The following is a 20,752-nucleotide window of genomic DNA, read 5'->3' on the forward strand; positions in this document are numbered from 1 at the left end:
CCAGTGGCTGTAAGCTGTCTCCTGCCAAGTATTGGAAGCTTTGCACTTCACTCTCAAACCGTTGTCTTCTGAAGCTGCCACTTGCGGAATCTGAAGCATCTTACCACCGTCAAGTATCTTGTAGCGGCAAGATGAGCAGTCGGGATTTACAGTCTTAATTTTCCCTCGCACCAGGGCATACCACTGGTAGTGGGTAACGTTAGATGCAGACTGGGTCACACAGCTGAAATCAGCTGGTTGACCGTTACTGGTGTGTGCAACATGAGGGCTGATAGCAACAATAAAATCAACTTTGAGAGGGGTAAGGGAACAACTTGGCTTTGTTAAGTCAGTGGGATGCTTACCCGCGCTAACAAGGCAGGTGAAATTCTTGAAGTTGTCACTTTCTCTGAGGGTCTTGGTGAATGTGAAGAGGTCGTCTGATTTAGTGAGCTGGGGGCCCTTAAGGACCTTCAAGGCTCCTGTGTACCACACCAGCAGGGCATGGTAGGAACCTCTAGGGGGACTGCAGGTCAACGACACAGTCTGACCAACTCGACTGGCTCGCACTGGTTTGCATATGGGCGGAGTCTCTGTCACATTAAGCACAGTCAGTGTTGTGGATCCTTCCGCATAGGGCTGCGATGGGGTGGAGACAAAACCAGATGCCTCACTCTTGTCATCCTGATCCCTACTCAACCCGCAGGAGTATTCCCCACTGTCTTCTGGTCTGGTATTGCTGATAATCAACTTGCTTATGGCATGCTTGTCAATGTACTTGACCGAAAAATGACGGGCATTGGTCGTGATATTGCTGCATTGGAATAGCATGGTGGGTCCATGATACCAGTGTAGGTCTTGACAGGATAACTGTCGCGGGAAGTTGCAGATGATTACTGCCTTGCTACCAGCGACCACTACCCGCTTCTGTGCGTAAACCTGAAAGGTCTCAACATCATCGGAAGTTAATGAAACACTTAAGGACGATGAACTTGAGGATGAAGAAAAACAGCAAGTCTGACCTATCATCAGACCTGACACGATGATCAGCAAAACCAACCTCGCTGCTTCCATGATTAACGTGTCTAACAAATGAACATGTGAAAATGCTGCTCAAAGCCAATGGCTCTCATTTACAGGGAACTAGGGAGGCTGTTATTACAAACAAAAGAATCTTTTGAGAAAATCTATTTCCTTCCTCAAACTCCGCACCATGTCAATCAGTCTGGTAAAAATGTTTAAAAGTACACTCTCAAATGCATTTTGCAACTTTTTTTCTTCTCAATCTTCAATGTTGTGCTCAAATAATTAACTGAAGCCAATATTAAACTCTAATTTAGCATTTGTAATTTTTTTTTGTCTGAAATGAGGGTCTGTGAAATTAATATTGTATAAAATTTGTCAGAATTCTTCAAGAAATCAGCATCTTTAAGCTGATAAGGAAGTATGGCATTGTAAAGTATAGGAACTGTCACTTCCTTATTACTAGCTGGAACAAAAAAAAGGGAGTCAAGACAAGAAGTGGGTCGGGTGGGGCAAATTCAAAAGCGAAATAAGAGATAGCGCCACGTAAACTCAGCGTTGCCCCTTACTCAACCTGAGAGAAGGAAAAAAAATTCTATCCAGAATTTTAAAGTAAGATTTGTCCAAACTACAAACATGGGGTTGTTACTTTCTGGTTCAACCCAGAGTAAGAATGGATGTCCGGTATCTGCTCTGTAGTTGAAACTTGCATGTACACTAACTGTGTGGCACATTTTCAAGTAATCAGTGCATTATTGATTACTTCAGGATCATTTGGGCCTTTTGAAGCAAGGTGGACACAATAGAAGGGTACTACTAGAAGTGGGTAAATTAAGAGTCAACACAAAAGATTTTAAAGAGACCAAATAGCGCCCTCCTATTTTGTGATATAAAATGTACTGATCTGTAACGCAAGCTTCGAAAGTGAATGTAGAATTCTTTATAAGACACCCAAATAAGGAAAGGTACTTTGCATTTTGTATTTTCCACACTGGGCAAGCCATTTGTATGCAAATTAACCTTTTGTATCCAAAAAGCCTAATCTTGAGTTCACAATTAATCTCAGTCCAATTTTTCAGCCTCCCTCTTGGAAAACGTTTTGAAGGATTTTATAAGAGTGACAAGTAACCAGTGGGGCGTGGTACCCTTTAGAGGTTTGTAGTGACTGGAATACAACAAGGGTTCGGGATTTTTTTTTTAATGGGAGGTGCTCTGCAATATGCTGCTGCAAAAATTGAATTCTACAACTTCAAAAAGTTGCAAATGTCTGAATAGAGATTACAGAATATCACCAATCAAATGATTCAGTGCAAACAGTGACTGCTTACAATGAATGTTGTGGATTAAAGCAAGTGGACAGACGACACCAGCTTTGTGGACAAGTATCTAGAACTCTTTAAAGAGTTACAAGAGGGTCTCTATTGTTGAAACCAAAATGGTGGATTATGCATGGACAATTGGCACACAATAGCTCTATGTGGTACCGCACGTATAATGATCAGCCATTTTGGTTCCAAAGTCTGAAGTTGGCACTACTCTTGCTCCGCAAGTACCCCACCGCTAGCACCGGAGATGCTAGAGTGACTTTTCCTACACATCATGCTGATGTGTGATGCAGCAACATGAAACAGTACACTTCAGATTAGGGGCATTACTTGTGCACACTTGGCGCCGAGTGCATGCAAACAAGCATGTGATGTGGCAATTCTCGTGACGAAAAGCTCCCTCTCTCGCACTGCGCAGAGCCATCACAAGCTTGTCACTTGCCAACAATGAAATCACAGAAATCATTTTGTTGAAGAAGACCATTAGTTATTTTATTGTGTGCAATTTTCTGCAGGACTTTTCAATAACGACAAACAATGCATGCCAACTGGAACTTAAAAATATGGACGTACAATAGTTGATAGTCTATTAACAATAAAAAATAACATGATCACAATGTGAAGTCTCCTCTCAATTATCTAAAAGACCTGCCATAATTATTTTTCTCCAAAAAACACTAACTTTTTTTAAATTTTATTTTTAATTTTTTTTTTCACAGAAAGCTAGGTGAGTGAAGATAAGCACAAAAAATTGCACCAATAAGAATATTACGTAGCCTTACTCCTGGCAACAGACAAAAAAATCAATTCTAAATTATTTTCTTTTCTATCCCATTAGGGACAAAAAGTGGTTGGAGTTTTAAAAACTTATTTTTTTATGCTTGGAACATCCAACATTATTATTCGGCCATTCCTCACTGGTAGGATATAAGCTCGATAACTAAACAATGCTGATCGTCAACAATTATAAAATGCAAAAATAGTAACAGCCAAGAAAAAAAAATTTGCTGTTTGAAAATAAAACAAAAAATTCCAAGGATTAAAAAAAAGGAGCTGGTAAAATGAATTATCGGTTGGAAGCTGATGTCTGTCTGTGAAACAAAGTATGCATTCCATGGCAAAGCTTGGGGTTCAAAGGAAAGGAAATGCACGTTTTCATTTCTTTGTAATTACAGATGAAATATAAGTGGGATTTTTTATTTTTAGGAACCACTACGACGTCCTAGTTCCAGCACTGCAATCACCCTTCACAATTTGTAGCTTTGCTAAATTTCTTTTCCTACATCAACAATTTACAATCAAATGCCTCGAACAAGTTAGCAATGTAACATGTCGAGAAAACATAAAAATCTCGGTTTTAGGGCCTTTTTTAATCACCTGGCCCCACAGAAATGCATTACCAAGCACGCAGGTTGTTTTTGAACAACGTGCAAACTTTGAAGGTAAGCAATTCCCCGGGGGGCATGTGCTAAAAAAGGGGGATAATGAAAATTACAAAATCAGGAAAAACCACAAGACCATGAAATTCTGTCCAGAATTCAAATAAGCCAAGGCATGGTTTAACTGACCAGACGCATTTAAAACAGTACATTGTCAACACCTTTTTTTCTTCAAAAGATTCATCCAATCACACACTTTTACACAGACTAGAATTACTTACCAGGTACAACAGTACAAATGTTAACTTAAAAAGGTACATGAAGACCAAGTTAAGATCTGACAAGATTACTCATTTCATACTTATCTAAAAAGAAAACAAAGATACTGAAAAAAGTCAAGTTATCTTCTTTTGCCAAGTATCCACTTCCCCCCTCCCCTCCCAAAGAAATTTGGCAAGAAACATCCCCCACAGTTATACAAGCATCCTTCACACCCATTTTCACAATTTTTTTTGTTAAAGTACATGAATTATCAAGATGTGTACTGTATGAACTCTGCATGTGCTCTTGAACAATTAACCTATATACCTTCAAGATCTGCAAAACTCGTACCTTTTACTTCCACAAGAAAAAAAAACACTGTTCTGAAAACAATCGTTATCACAGCTACCTCCAACTGTACTATGCTTGAACCAGTAAAATTGACATGCAAAAAACAAAATAAAAATATCAATAATTGTTAATATCTCTGACAACAGCAGGCAGCGTATATTTAATGTTTCTTTTTTTTTTGACAAATCCTACAGTACAACTTCTGCGATACGTTCTAACATTCACATTTGTTAATAGTACACCCCCCCACATTAACCTTGCCGCCAAAAAAGTCAAGGTGGAGAACGCGTAATCAAACAGTGTTTGTGTTTCGACGTGATAATAAACGCCTACCACCATCTATGAATATATACATATACAATGTAAAATCTTACGTTACTCCCACAATTCCCCCCTTACTGTACTTTTAAAAAAGAGATCTGCACAGCTGCTTAACTTATAGATTCATGTGATTAGTAGGGAGGAAAAACAAAACCAAAAAGTGTCCTAGAGAAATCTGGCTTAGCAAGAATGGGTTGTATGTTGGACGTGATGAGCTCGAAAATGGTAGAATATGGACTCCTGGATTACACGATGAGAGCGAGAGAGAACAGAAATTTCCTCAGCAGTCAAGCTGGCACTGACTGACTTAGAGAACAAAAATTCCCGCAAATTCACAAATTTTTACAGATTCTGGTTTTGTTTCTTATTGGAAATTCTTACACTTACAAGTAACCCACGGCAAAATGTGGAGAGCAGTAGAACTGCCAAACAGTCAACCAAGACAAGTTCTCTTGAAATAAAGACGGAAAGTTACTAGAAGTTAACTTTTGCAGCCAGCAGTAACGTGTGTGGTCATCCAACTCAACAAGCAAGCTTTTCATGTGCACGGAATAGGTACCATACTAAAAAAAAATCCACATGGACCTGATCCAACTGGTTGTGATCAAGTCTAGACGGGTTCAAACTGGTTCAATCCATCTGGTTGTGATCAAGTCCAGACTGGTTCAAACTGGTTCAATCCATCTGGCTGTGATCAAGTCCAGACTGGTTCAAACTGGTTCCATCTGTGCCCTTGCCAGATACCCTCACACCACATTACAACAGTGATACCACACCACATTAGAGCCCACAGTAAGCCACTTGCATTGGCACTGATCAGAGTGCCACTTTAAATCAACCCCCAATATCCGAGTTCATTTTTCAATCTTCCAAAGGATGCATACTCAGCAGTGCAGAGCAAAGAGACTATTCTTTAACCGTTCCTCAACGCTTGTTCTGAGATCGGTTTTGAGCATAGGCCATTTCACGGCATCAGGTTCGGAGTGTGCCAGACTTATCAATGTAAGATGTTTAAGCAGTCCATAAAAACTCACTGAACCCAAATGGGTCTTGGAGCTTTCAGGATATCAGTACATGTGCTATAGACACTGGTATCTACTCTGCTTCTGACATGTATCCAACAAACAAAAAATTAAGGGAAAAAAAAAAGAAACAAACAAAAAGGCTTGCTTTTTTAAAAGTTAAACTATATGCCTATATGCTCTTCCCTCCCTTGCCAACAAACTCCCAACAATCAATCCTATGTCACATATCATTCAAACGGGGAATGCATAGTACTGGTGGTTTTCTTTTTAAGTATTGGTTAATTCTTGGAAATCATTGTTTTACCTAATTCACATCCAGCTCAGGGATGTGACCTATGACCCTTAAAGTTACTCCACACATACATGTTAAAAAACTTGTTGGTGGACATGTCTCGGTGTACAATGTACACAACAAAACTTGTCTTGGACTAAAAACAGTGAAATAGTTCAAGGCATAGATAATTACACATTCACATCCCGCGGTGCCGAATGTTAATACATATATAAATACATATGGGTTCATATTTATTTATATACATATGAAGTCTTATAAATAGCAACACACAATACAAGAAACGAAACCAGAGCCTCAACTCAGATGTCAGGCCAGGCAGACAGCAGTGCAACTCTAATTAAACCACTTTTTCTTTTTTTTTTTCTTCTTTTTTTTTTTCTTTTTCAATTTGTTTAATCCTTATGAACTACTAATCTTACGTTATACACCAACTGTACAGTAATATATGCTCGGACCAATTCAAAAAGGCCTGTTTATTGAGTTCTAAATCTAGTGATGTGTTTAGGAGAGAAATAATGAAGGGCAGTTTTCATAACGTTGTTGTCTGATGGATTATATTTTACTTATACACAGTTGCAAGGTTTTTCAATTCATCAATGTGTGCATACCTGCCATCAAAATTGGCAATTGTTTTTTTTTTAAATAATTTTTAAACTTTTTTTTGGTTTGGTCCCTTTAAAGGTTTTTTATTTTTAAACTTTTTTTCATAAAATTCAAAACCTGCCAGCACTTTTTTTTCAAACAAATGAATACAATGAACATCCATCAGAGCAGCCTGGGAGAGTTAACGTCCACCCAACCTGTTACACCTTAAGACTACATTGGTTACGGCACCAATAACCTACACGTCGTTTCCAAGTGTTTATCCCAAATACAGATCTATACAACAAGTGTCTTCCATAATGAACCGTAGCCAGATATTGGATTTCTTTTAATCACTATTATTGTCAATACAACAGAGGCAGCCTTGTCTGATGTTCAACCTTTGTCTTCAAATTTACTGAATGACTGTGTCTTTTCCTTTGGAGGGGGACGGGAGAGGAAATTCACGTTTGTGATGTTGCGGCAAGGGATGACTTCAGAGTACCATTAATAACCAAAGAAAGAAAGAAAAAAACACTCAAATGAAATTAATAAATATGCTGGTAATAGCAAGTTTAAATGAGTAGGCATTTGTGCATTTCATTGTCAAAAAATTACATTCTTTCCATAAAAATTGCCCACCCGAAAAAAGGGAGAGGGAGTTGACACATTCAAGCCAAACTGCTTAAACCTTAAAAGGTGTTAAACATTAACGAATCTCCTAAAATGACTACCCCACAATCAAGGACACTATCAAGAAGATTTTTAAAAAAAAAGGACAACCTTTCAGGGTGGCCATCGTTGTCATGATAATCACCATCATTTTTTAAAATGTATTAATATTAGCAGTTTTTTTAATATCAACACTGAGATCGTGAGAAAACAATAGGTTAACAAAAGTTGACAAGGCGTACATAGTGCCTAAAATGTTTGTCTCTCTCACTGAATGTTACGCCAACACAATTACTTTTATATGACTCAACACAGACCACCAATTCGTGGAATCTAGCACCACTAAAAAATCTACTCGAGTCCTAGAGACAATACAAGACTACCCAGGATTCTACCCTCAATCCCATCCCACCCATCCAACCCCCATGAGACAAGGTGTTCTAACAGGGTGTTGTTATACAAAGAAACTAAGACTTTTTTAATTCCTCTTAATTGACATTGTGTTATTTGGTTGGGTTTTTTTCCGGTTTCCTTTTTTCTTCAGCTATTAAGACACTAATGGTTGGGTCAAACCCAATTTCTCTTAAAAACTCTTCATGAAATACTTGAATTTTTCACCGGTGCCCATGTGATTTGGTTTCATTTGCTTTTTTTTTCCCTCCTTTTTTGGTTTTCATATCATCTGCCATAAAGTCCTGCAGGAAGTTAACATTAATTCTGTCATTTCTTTTCCAGGATCCCAATCCAAATGTCTCTAAAAATTGCATCAGTCCAACTTTCAGTGGAGTTGCCAAACGAAACACAACTCGAATTTCAATTTGCCAGCTTAACAATAAAACAGTGCTATGCAATTAACAGCATTAGTAACTACATGTACTTTTCTGTAGTGTTCTGGCAAGGGAACGTGACATGCAAAATGTCAAACCGCATACCAAATCTAACCTCGGCCGTCAAGGTCATCAAAGCTCACAACTTGCCCAATTGATGCATGTGGCAGTATCAATGGTAACAAAACTCGTCTGCTGATACCTTGCTAAAAAAACAAAAAACCAATTGCCATTAACCAGAAGATTAACTAGTATCACAGAAGTAAAATATTTTCAGTTTTTAAATATATATATATATAAAAGAAAATTACTTAAATATTAAACATCTGTTTGGACAAAACCAACATTTGAAACTGAGTACCTCCTATGTACTGATGCTCATAAACATCATCCGGGAATATCGACATTAAGTCTGATGTTACTGAGCAAGCTGTCTGGTGTTTGGACTCAAGTACAGATTTATTTCTCTCTTTTTGTTTTAGTTATAGAAAACACAGCCTACTGAATCCAAGGGTATCAAACAAGACAGCTAGCCATGACAAAGCTGCAGCTCATGACAGTGGCAAAACTTGCCGGCGTCCTCATTTTTCTCTCAAAATGTCCCAAATTAAAGACACCACGCACAACATTCCAGTGTATCCACGGCACCTACTGCGTACATGCTTCAAGGGCCAGCCAAATGAATAGTAAAAACTGGGCCCGTGCTGGTGGTGTCCGGTGCATTTTTATCAATTTTTTTTCCCAAAAAGGAAAAAAAAATTCTACACAATCAGCAACAATTTCCACACGCTTGAACTTCCAGTTGAATAAATCAATTAAGACCAGCTCTTCTTGATGCCAGTTGCTTTTACTTTTTTCTTTTACAGAACAACTTTTTCCAGAAAGTCCAAAACGTGCCGGCACGTTGTTTTAAAAAAAGTCTTAAAACGGTCCCAAAATGTTTCCTTTTGGTAACGATTTCTCTCACTCCCTCACTTTAAAAACAAGAAAAAAGTCCATGGAAAAAAAATCTAAAATCCGCACGAAAGTGTTGCCCTATTGTGTTTCACCGTTCATGTACGCAAGACTGTACTTATGCACATTTATGACAGCCATTCGGTTGACGTTGTTAGACTAACAACGGTCGTAGAAAAAATGGCTAGCGTGATTGAAAATACAACAAAAGGCTACGTGGCTATAACCCCCCGGCCACTGGGTGAGGCCATAGCCCACACCACACTGTGTCGACCGGTGGACAAAAATCACGCACTCTCTCGCTCGCTCGCTCTAACACTACACCAGATTGTACTCCTTGAGGTTCAACTGGAGAATGGTGTCCTTGACAGCCGCAAACACAAAGCGAATATTCTCTGTGTCCGTGGCGCAGGTAAAATGGGAATAGATGATCTTATCGCTGTCCGGGTTCAGCTCCACAAACATCTTCAGGATGAATTCCCTTGCTGCTTGAGCATCACGCTGGGGACCTGTGGAGGGGGGGACAGAGAGTAAACGACGAGGTGTCAAAGTTCATCTTGAAACGTCAAGCTTGGTTTCCATATGATTGCAACAAATACTATTACTTCGCAGGCGCTTTGACATCCTAATTTTGTCTACGAGAGTAGAAGAAAAGAGATAGAGTGTTGGATTTTGCTGGATTCAATAACAATATGACAGCATTTATAAGGTACACAGCACCTAACAGTATCTGTCATTCATTCACAGGTGCCGAGACTGTATTATCCCCTGCTCAGTGAGCTCACAATATCTACATACTCCTCAGACCATCTCAGCTTCCTTCAGAGTATACTTGCCTTATGCCGCCATCTAAGGTACAAATGGGAGAACACGACTGTATCTGCCCTCAGAGCTACCCATTTACTCCAGGGTGGGGAAGGGCATGTTGGGGTACAGTGACTTACCACAACATGTGACCAGCTGGTAGGATTGGAACCCCAGACCCCATAATCAGAAGTTACAAACCCTAGCCACTGGGCCACAAGTCCCTTTGGGAAGGTTTCTAGAAAAACATCTAGATACATGTATTTGAACGCCTGCATTTTCTTGTTGGTTGACATTTGAATTCTTGAACTTGCTAGATTCGCAGGATCAGCAACAGCCACACCAATTTCAAATCTGACAAGCTTCCCACACAATGCTTCCCCAAATTTCTGTAACTGTGCCCTAGGTCATCAGATCCAACTGTATCAAATTTAAATGAAATTTTTTGGGGGGCAAGTAATTATTGAAAATCTAGACAAAAGTATGGCATCCCTGAGACTGTGGAAGGTTATCCACAAAACTGACTGGGTATACTGTCCCTTCTAATAACCACCTCATACTCATACAAATCTACTTTTGCCTTTTCAGATCATGTCAGGTAGGAACTAGCCTTCACCATGGCATATTTGAGGGTACATACCATCAAACTCTGGGAAGTAATCTACAAGATGTGAGTGCATGATCTTTTCCTCCAGCAGGTCTTTCTTGTTGAGGAACAAGATGACCGACGAGTTCTGGAACCAGGGATATGTGATAATTGTCCTAAACAATGCTTTGCTCTCTTCCATCCGATTCTGTAGAAAACAGACGAACAGGGAAGAAAAAAAGGAGCTTGCTTTGAGTAAATATTCAAATAAAGCACTGAGAATACCACGTATGTACATAGCCTGATTTGTAAGCTTACCTCACAATCCTCAACTTCAGATGACAAACTTGTGCTGCTAGTGATAGCACTGGATTTCTACACTATGCAAGATTCTTTTATCAGTGAAATTCTGCTCTTTCTTGGGAAGAATTATTTTTCTGAATGCACTGTTAGGAGATCTGTGATTGGCAAAATCATTCGTATGATGTCAAACAGCAAGCAATGTTCAATGAGGTGAATTTCTTGGCCCTTATCCTTCAAGATTAACAAGGTATTCTGGGTAGAAGTACCCCCTCAATGGCAACAAAGAGAGAGCCTCATGGAGACCGTTTCCATTGGGTGGCCAGGACACACAAAATATGTATATTCAAACTAAATGAGGTCATACAGGCTCAGCCTGGCCACACCAAATGCACACAGCCCTGTACCCACATATGGTGTGTCCCACCAAAGGGGTGTGACTTCTAAATAAGCGCACTACATCTCTGGTTCATACACACAGTATAAGAAAGCACCATTGAATTCTGCAGGATTGAGGGTTATTCCTTAAAAATGCCCAGAAAATTAGTGTTCAGAACAACGTTGAAGGTGCGACAAACTTTACTCACTTGTTGACATCATGAAACCGGCTTTCCTTTCACATTCACAAAGAACACACAGTCAACATAAAGTCAACTTCAGCAAACGCAAAGAAAGGGTTTCACAAGAACTGGTGATTGTTCAACTGGGTCCTCAATGCTGACCATACAGTAAGCACCAACACCATTTCTAAGCGTACTGAAGCTGAAGGTTGTTAATGAGTGCTTCATCCGCCCTGCGCACACGCACCCCTTCATCAGTCGGAAAGAGCCATGTCGGTGGAAAGTGTTTACTTTGTCGGTAGCCACGCGATCCTACGGCATGCGTTTCATAGTCATTTGTGAACCAGCGGAAGTTCAGTCCCTAACAAAAGAGCCTCCGTTAGGAATAGTGCGCCCGCTCTTGGTCCCACTTAGGCTTCATGAGGGAGAAGCGCAATAACCCCATAGCTGACATACATACCTCGCTATCGGACTCTACCAGTACTTGGTCATATTCACTTAAGGCGACTAGGAACATGATGGATGTGACGTTCTCAAAGCAGTGAATCCACTTACGTCGCTCCGACCTCTGACCTCCTACATCAACCATTCTAGAATAGGGAAGACAAATAAGGAGTGCCAGTGCATTAATCTACCTTTGACCAGCAAATTTAAAACCATATAATTTCTGCTCCGAGGATGAGATGGACTTGGAAAATGAACAAATTAAAAAGGTGATACAATGTAGAGTGCATTAAATTTGGCACCGTGAAGTCCTTTTGGTCGCAGAAATTCTTCCAAATACAGTGTCCCATGTCTTCAAATTTGTGATATGAAAGTCTAGTGAGAGGATGCAAATATGAAAATCTTGACTACACAACACCTAATCTGGCCTTCAAACAACTGAGTTCACCGATAGCTAACGTTTACATCCAGGTTGACAATCTGAATGGCCATTGAAGGACGGCCGTAGCAATACGGCAGTTAAAAAATGGCTCCTGCATGATGGTTGCTGAGAGGTTGCCGAGACAAAATAGCCTGAAGACAATGGTCACAAGCACAGTGGCTAAGCTAAAACATGGCTGTCACAACTCTGCTATACATATGATGCGCCTAAAATGGCTGTTGCAATATGGCAACCAAAGGCCACACCTAACTCTGGCATTCTCTGGCTATGGCTCTGGCTAAAGCCTGAACAACAATGTCCATAATTGGACATAATATAGCTCCCCCAAGATGGCGGCCCCAAGATGGCCACAGTAAGGCCTTATCCACATCACTTGGCCTCAGCCTGGAGCAAGTCTATGAGAAATGGCCACAGAACACTAGTGAGTGGCTTTCACAGACACACACTCTAATTTCCAGCAGTTGGCAAGTGATTTGGGTAAGACCTAAGATGACAGCCACAATGTGGCATCCCCAGAGACTACCATGAGCTGGCCTAACTGAAAACCAACCTGAAAATAATGGAGTCTAAATCAAATGGGTACTCGATGATGCCTGTCGTAGGCACTCTTACTCTCAATACATCTTGTTCTGTGGGAACGTAGTTTGCATTAGCGATTCGCCTTAAATCGGAAAGGTAGCTGAGGAAGAGAAATGAAAAGTAAAACACAGAGTCAATCAATGCTTCACGGAGATCCTTTTCACTGGTGTTGCATCTTACACAATCTATAGATGAAGTTTCTGCAGTATAGTCCTATCAAATACACGTACATGCAATCTATTCTCCCACGGGGCAATGGAAGGAAGAGGACGATGAAGAAGTGTTGGAGAAACCCTAAGACAAGAATTTTTGGGAAAACCCAAGGAATCAGGGAGGGAGTGAAACCCACTCAATGTACTGCCTGGGTAGGACTTGAACATGGGTCTCAAGGACGGAAGACACAGGAATGAAACCTCAGCGTCAATCTGATTCGGTGACAGGTTTTTGAGATTTAATTTCAATAAAGCTGTAAATAATATCTGTAACGGACACATAAACACAAAAAACAAGGGGTCCGTTTCATTCAGCAGCTAAGCATAAAACGCTTTTAAGCAAAACAGGTAGTAAGCCATTTTGCAGATGTACATGAAGCATGAAGCATGTTCTGTATGAGTGGTTCTCAACTTACAAGTGCTAAGTAAATTAATCCTTATTCCCAGACTTGTTTTGCTGGACAATCTACTCAATCCCTCAAAATCCTCCAACTATCCATGCAAAATAATTTCATGCAACCTTAATTCTGTAAAAGGCTCCAACATTTCTCAAATATGCTCCTTTGAGGGGGCCCACTGCCTAAATCCTTCAAAATCCTGCAGCAATTCCTGTTGTTACGTTGAGGCAGTGCAAATGCTATCCTGGAGCAACAAAGAGGATTTCATAAACACAGTAGACATTAATTTATGTATGGCTGAGCGTAAGATAACACAAGGTCTAACCCACAACCTTGACACAATGCATTCTTTGCAATCAGCCACATTTTGGGGGGGCATATTTCCTCAATCCTCCAAAATCCTCCAAAACCCCCCGGAGGATTCTGGAGGATTGAGGAGAGTATGGATTAATACACCCAGCAACACTGTAGTCTGTACAAGTAGGTTATGATTCAAACTTTTATTTTTTATTTTCTAGATTTTATGCAGGTAATCTAGTTATCCTACATGTGCTACATACATGTAAGCCGGATATGTCTAGTAGATTTGACAGACAAAAGCCAATTTGATGGACCTGCTCAGCAAACAATGCTAAGCCAAATGTAAGCAAAAATTCAATGAGAAACTTGTACCCAGAGTAGTGTGTTCATCAATGTACATGTATGAAAAGCTTGCCTCTGAATGGTGCATTTCATGTGCTTGGCAGCTAAAATAACTCCTCTGTGAAAGCCATTCTATGTGAGCTGTCGGGCTGCTATAAAGCCAAGGTCATTTTGGCTGTCCTTGACGCACACGTACATGTTGATCTCATTAAGGAATAAATGTTCAAATGTACAGTCGACTCTCGTTATTACAAAATCAGTGGGACCAAGTAGAAACGTTCGCTGTATCCGACATTCGTTGTAGGCAGAACGCAGTGCAATGGCTTCGATGCATTAAATGAACAGGTTGTGTACAATGCCATGTACAACGTACTGTACATGTATACACGTGAAAGGTGGTTGATGTTAATGATATTAGAAAGATCTCTCGGTTACGATTAATCAAATATATTGCGATGTGTTTAGAATAATTAACTTCACAGTCATAACGTGTAACTATTTAATACTTGGGAGACATGAGACTGGGTATATGAAAACCTGCTTCAAAAAAAACTGGAGTTATAAATGCAATAATATTGTTAACATAAACACAACCGCCACATTTGTATGAGGACTAAACATGATGGTAACGGTTGTAAATGAGACACCAAAATGTGACCTGGCAATAATGATGGATTAAAAAGTCTGTAATGACTGATGTAAATGTTGTTTGATTTTTTTGTCTGTTGTGTTTGATGTTGTTAGTTATGCCTTCTGAATGCTTGTACGTATGTTCAGTTGAATAACTGACAGATCATGTATTTTGTAAAGTCATCTTAGTTTATGGTAACGTTTGTCACATGTGGTGTCCTGAGCGGTTACGAGCGTGAAAACTGATGCTGCTCTATTACCGCCAAAAGTTTTAGTTTGCCCAACTGCCCCAATCAACTAAAAATTGCACATGATTCTGTAAATTTAGAAGCCCAAGGAATCTGCAACTGTTGCCACGAATGAAATTTGCAGACTTTTCTCACGGTGATTGCAATCACGTCCTGTTCGTCACGTGTTACGAACATGTGCGGTGTACTGCGTTAAGCCTACACTTGCTGATATACGTTCCAGTAAAACCATATAAACACAGCCTCGTACCCAGTGTGTATGGACGACATGTGCATGAAATGTTTCCTACAACAGGGAACAAGGATGGGGTCGCGACCTTTGTCGTGTCTTCACGTAGGTACAGCTGTTACGAGCGAGACTGTCAAAACTTATGGTTTGCAATCCGAGGAATCTGAGTCAATCCACTGCCATCTCACGATATTTCTTCATTAGAAGCCAAGTGTAAGAACTTACGTCCTGTTTTTAAAAAAGAAATTTTTATTTTCTCATCAGATGTCACAACCAATATCATATAAGTGCACGTATGACAAGATGTTTAATGTGCATGCGAGATAAAAAGCATTTATCATGTGAAAGCATTGATCCAGGGATTTTTAAAAGACTTTCGATTGCCATGGATGACAACGAAGCCAACAGTAACTAAACAACATGCACATGTGTGTACCTGCAAGAATGTGAAGACTCATCAACTGGAGCCTCCCATCCATGTAAATACCGCTAGTCTTTTCAACACAAATTGTGTTATGGAGAGACATTTTTATTTAATTTTCCATCAGACTTTAGATTTTAGACACTAGCTACATGAACACCATTGATCGATACTTTTAATTTCACTCGCCTACTGCGGTGCAACTGCCTGCATGCGAGATGGATGCTGGAGAAGCATGATGTCACGAGGGAATATTGTGATTGGATAGCTGTGTCTTGCAAAATGTACGTCATGTAAACAGTCTCACTGGCGAGTACGCTAGATCTTTTTGCAGCAGCATGAATAATTCAGTATTGGACGATTAGTTAGGCTTTTGAGATGTGAGAATAGCCAAGCGAAATTATTTGCTGCGTATTTTTATCGGAATTGGGAAGGGAATTTTTGTTTTGTTTTTTGTGTAATCAATGTAAACAATCACAGATTTTGAATCATATACTACACTTGTCACGATGACAGGAAACTGGCAGTGTTTTTTCAACTTCCAACTGTAGAGCTACATTCGTATACGATGTAGTGACAGGAATTGTACATTGACTGGTTGCCACATTTCCATCATGCCTTCTTTGCCAACAGGTCGGCCCGGCGGGAGCCAGTGTGGTGCACTGCGCACGTTTTCACCCTGCGATTCCCAAACAGTCGTTATATATGGGTCGTCAACAATGGTTTTCAGGCAACAGAGTCACTAAAGCCTTTCATTGTACCAGGAATTTCCTACAATGCAATTTCACTGTAACAGATTTTCTCCCCATAGAAATGTTCACGTTTTTGCCGGGACCAAAGATGTGTTTGTTATAACCGGAATTTCGTTATAGCTGATTTTGTAATAACGGGAGTCGACTGTACAAGCAATGAGACGATACATTTGTCTCTGATGTTATGTGAGCACCACGTTCACATGTATTGTCCATGCCTGCAACTGGTTCATATACATGTACACGTAAAACTTGTGATTGGCATACAATGGATGTACTGTAACATCTTGGTAGCTCAAACCTCAGGGGAATGATCAACAAATTGGAGATTTATCATGTTTTTAAAAGAACGAAAGTGCCCAGTCGCATCATAGTGACGCCCACACATACAGCACACATGCATTAACAACTTGTTCCGCAGTGGCTATCTCTAACTTTATTGTGGTAATTTTTCTTCTATTTTTCTAATGGTACATGTTTTTGCTCATAAATCATATAACTGAGATTTATGTTGTTCTTACCCAAGATTTCTGTTCTACTGATTAACAATAAACTACTCAAACTGTGCATCCTCATGCGGCAATTTTTTTTTGGTTGGGTTTCATGTCATTTGGTATAGCTGGTCTGTAACGTGATGCCCTGTGCATTCTTATATTTCCGATGTTTGGTGACATGACCTTTCCTTTTTAATTGCTTAAGGGCGCAGAGCTCTGCAATTTCCCACAGCCACTAATGTGGTCATATGGCCAAGTCAGCAACCACATAGTCCATGCCTGAGGTACAAGTAGGCCCACAATTGGGCTAGCAACAGTAGCTTAAAAAAGTAAGGCTTTTGTTGTGGTTGCAGAGTGGTGCATGTGACTAGTCAATCACAATCGCAGCGTGCATTGCCTACAAGTCCCAGTGTGAAAAGACAAAGTGTGCTTGGCATTAATGAGTCACAGTTGAAGTCTTGCTTCTTTTTTACATTTTTTTTCGAACTGTTTTGGCAACGGTTGCTTTTTGCCTCGCCTTATAAAAACTTTTGAGCTAAACACACGCATCGGTAGTAAGGACATTTTGAGTTACCAAATATTTTTGTGGGTGAAAGACTTTTCTTTGGGTGAGAATAAAGTAGATACAAGTACATCTTCGAAATAACTTTGATTTCACAGATTTGATGTATAGACTTCAATGAATAGTTTAAAACTGACAATTCAAAGCGTTTTTACAGGTGAGATGATACTAGCATGCATATAAGCATGTGGGGAAGTAAACATAAAACTGACAATGTATTCTCCAAAAAGGGCAATACCATGTACCAGTATACTTCATTAATACTGGGCAGAAATATTAACACTAGTTCCCTTGGGTGTGTGCCAAACCATATTCAGATTGAAGGATCCAGGACTGTCAAGGTTAATGAAAAAAATTTTTTTATAATGTTGACAAATTTACTAGGCAATTTCTTGATTATTTAATTCCCCTAATTTAAAAAAAAAAATTCATTTCTTTCTAGCTTTCCCAAAGACTCCCCATCCCCCATTTACAAGGGTTTGCTGCTAGCCGAGAGACAAGACTTTGGAGATGGTCCCTGAGCATGTGTCAGCCACTGGACTTTGAGCCAGTAATTAGGAGCAGACCAGTACCACAGCACAGCCCTAGCAAAGGCAGCCGGCCACGAGGCAACGATGTAGATGGAATGAGTAGGCTGGAGTCTTTCCCATTGTACACTGATGAGGCCGCGTGTGCCCGTACACACACTTGCGCATACAGCAACCTCCCAATGATAATACATCCCGTGTAGGCGGTGTCACGTGATCTTAATGAATGCAAGGCAGGGATGAACAGAGAGAAAGCCGCACAGCCATGCATGAATTGCAGAAATGATTTCATATATCCACACTTGCAAACCCAAAGAAACTGTCCTTGCTATTAAAACCGAAAAAGACAACCGTAGAGGGATTGGAAAATCTTGCACAGAATGTATAATTCCTTGTCATTCCTTTGTGTACTTATAATTTGAAATTTCGCTAACTTTATTCAATTTTCTTTCCCTTGTAATTAATTTGTTTAATTGGAACTCTTCCAGAACACTTTTTTCTTACAACATGTGTTTTTGTTCTCCCCTTTTTTTCGATTTCTCTCATTTTAAATTCCTGTTTTAATAATTCAACCCCCAGTCATTTTCAAGGGCAACAAACAATTCCATTAATCTTACAAAACCATTCTCTTTTGTTTTTCCTTATGACTGCCACTACCCAGGACCTGTCGCACAAACAGCAACCAGGCGAAGGAAACAAGTGTGTATACCGCCATCGTTTGTCTATGCACTTCCAACTCGTTTGACGTCAACACTCTGACGCATGGGAAATGCTGAGTCTATTTAGAGACAGTTGCTTCATCTATTTACAGCGAGGGGAACCGACTGACCTTGTGCATTATCTTCAAGCAGCCTCCTCTGAATTGCAACAGATTGCAGCTGTATTTAGACCCATTTCCTGCCCATTTGAAAAAAAGAATTTGGCAGAACTCCTGCTCCCAATCTTGGTGTGGTTTTTTTTTTTAATGTCATTCTCTTTTTCATCAAAGTCCAACAGAACGTTATGAAAAAAAAAGGACAACATGGAATTCCATATTGCATGAACCCTAACTCTCCTCAAGACTCCAAAATCCTCCGTGAGGTTTTGTAGGAAATTGGAGGATTCAGGAAGAATGGGGAAAAAAAGGTACATTGTGAGTTAGACCTTATGTTGTTTATGCTCAGCCATGCAAACAAGTACATTTGTAATTTCATGTCTAGATTTAAAAGGAAATCACCCACACAGCTTCAGGATACCATTTGCACCGCCTCAAAACTATTTGGAAGGATTGAGACAGTAGACACCCTGGAGCATATTCCAGAAATAATGGAAGATTCAGCAGGATTGAGGGTGGTGTTGTACCTTGCAAAAGGTCAGGGCAGGGAGGTTAGGGTTAACTTAACTGCCAATAAAGAGGCTTTTAGAAAAAATATTCTTTCGAAAAATGTTTTGATAGCTATTTACTCTTAACAGTTTTTGTCGCGTTGTCTTTTTTTTTTTACTAAAGATATATTTGTACTGGTACAGGCCTCAAGTGATTGCTGGCCAATTGCCAAAATGCAAGTGCAGTACCAGTATGTATAATACATATAGTACATGTCACTGTAACGTCACCATCACTGGTAACACAGCTGTAGTGCAGGGATTCACATTTCCTTGGGAACCAGCTGAGTTTGTCAAAATGTTGAATGTCCAACAAAAAAAAAAAAAACCAGAAAACATAGAATTTTGATTTTAGAAAATGGGAAACCTAGCACCTTACGTTTCATCTCTAGAGTCTGACATACGTGTACAGGTACATGAATATTGGCTATATGATGTGATTCAGTGAACTGATTTGATTCACAATCACGTCCGTAAATTGTATACACAATGAGCTATTTTGCTGTTTTGAAAAAAAGTGACAATAACCCCTTGGAACATGGAGACCTGTTCCTGAATGGAAAAAGAAAAGCGGGCTTGAAAGCTTTGCTGGGAATTTTGAACCGTTTCTGGAAAATGCTGGGCACAGCATACTCATGACACCAAGGTCAGACTGACTGACTGGGGAGGGGATGGATAGTGGCAGGGGATTTTAGGCTGGGGGAGAGTAAACGGGAGGGAGTAAGTCGATGGGGAAAAGGAGAAACTTACTATTTTGCTGAATCAGTGAGCTGGTATTCTCTCCTTCTGTCGTAGCACTCCTGTATACCAGAATCGCTCCATATACTTTCTATGTACGTTACGTTTGGTTCTACAAACTGTGTTACATTCTCGTGGTCTATTAATCTAATATCTGCAGACCTTTTCTGTGGATGAAAACCAAAAAGAGAACAACATTCACTGACACATATCTCTTGAAATACAATCACGTTCTCAGGTCAGACATTCATGTGTACAGGCCTTGAGGTTTCAGGACATTCTCATTAAGGGGTCTTTTCTTGACAAAAACAAATACGTCCGTTTCACAGCAGTGCCCCACCAAGAGTTCGCAACGCGTGGGCCAATCAGTGCGCGAAATCTGTCGACCAAATGCGCGTTTGGAAATGGTCAACAGATTTCGCGCATTGTGATTGGCCAACGCGTTGCAAACTCTTGGTGGCACACTATTGTGAATCGCCCATATTGCTCAGTAACATTTGCCATTTCTTCCTTGTACTTTATTATGCTTAGAATTTCCCCACCTTTCGACAGAGAATGTAACAACATTTCAGTACGATGGTCACCTGAATGAAAATATAGTTTGGAACAAAAGGAACCATTAAAAACACTGCTACAGATTCTCAAATTCATTTTAAATTTTGCCACATAAAATACATTTTTTTCTTTGCCAAAAAAAATAATGTCTTCTTTACTCTGAAAAACTACTAACTTCAGATGAATGGTTTCTTTGGAACTGAAAGAAAAGTTTTAAGAATGTCTGGCAGCTAAATATTTCTGGACCAGAGTTAACTATGTTCTTGAATTCCG

General features: G+C 39.8%; 1 protein-coding gene across 2 annotated transcripts in view; it reads right to left on the minus strand.

The window, feature by feature from the left end:
• Window positions 1-2,792: 2,792 nt before the first annotated feature.
• LOC110974648 (guanine nucleotide-binding protein G(q) subunit alpha) overlaps window positions 2,793-20,752 on the minus strand; it is a 39,053-nt gene continuing 21,093 nt past the window's right edge. For both annotated transcript variants that reach the window (XM_022226452.2, XM_087140386.1), the window contains exons 3-7: window positions 19,937-20,091; window positions 12,681-12,809; window positions 11,705-11,834; window positions 10,439-10,592; window positions 2,793-9,503 (exon numbers count right to left, since the gene is read on the minus strand). In XM_022226452.2, the coding sequence (XP_022082144.1) occupies window positions 9,313-9,503; window positions 10,439-10,592; window positions 11,705-11,834; window positions 12,681-12,809; window positions 19,937-20,091 (759 nt within the window). In that variant the 3' untranslated portion in view covers window positions 2,793-9,312. The remainder of the gene's footprint in view (window positions 9,504-10,438; window positions 10,593-11,704; window positions 11,835-12,680; window positions 12,810-19,936; window positions 20,092-20,752) is intronic.

This window comes from Acanthaster planci, linkage group LG08 (genome assembly GCF_054643075.1).
Source record: "Acanthaster planci isolate LZ-2023a linkage group LG08, COTS_SCS, whole genome shotgun sequence".
In the NCBI taxonomy this organism is placed as follows: domain Eukaryota; kingdom Metazoa; phylum Echinodermata; class Asteroidea; order Valvatida; family Acanthasteridae; genus Acanthaster; species Acanthaster planci.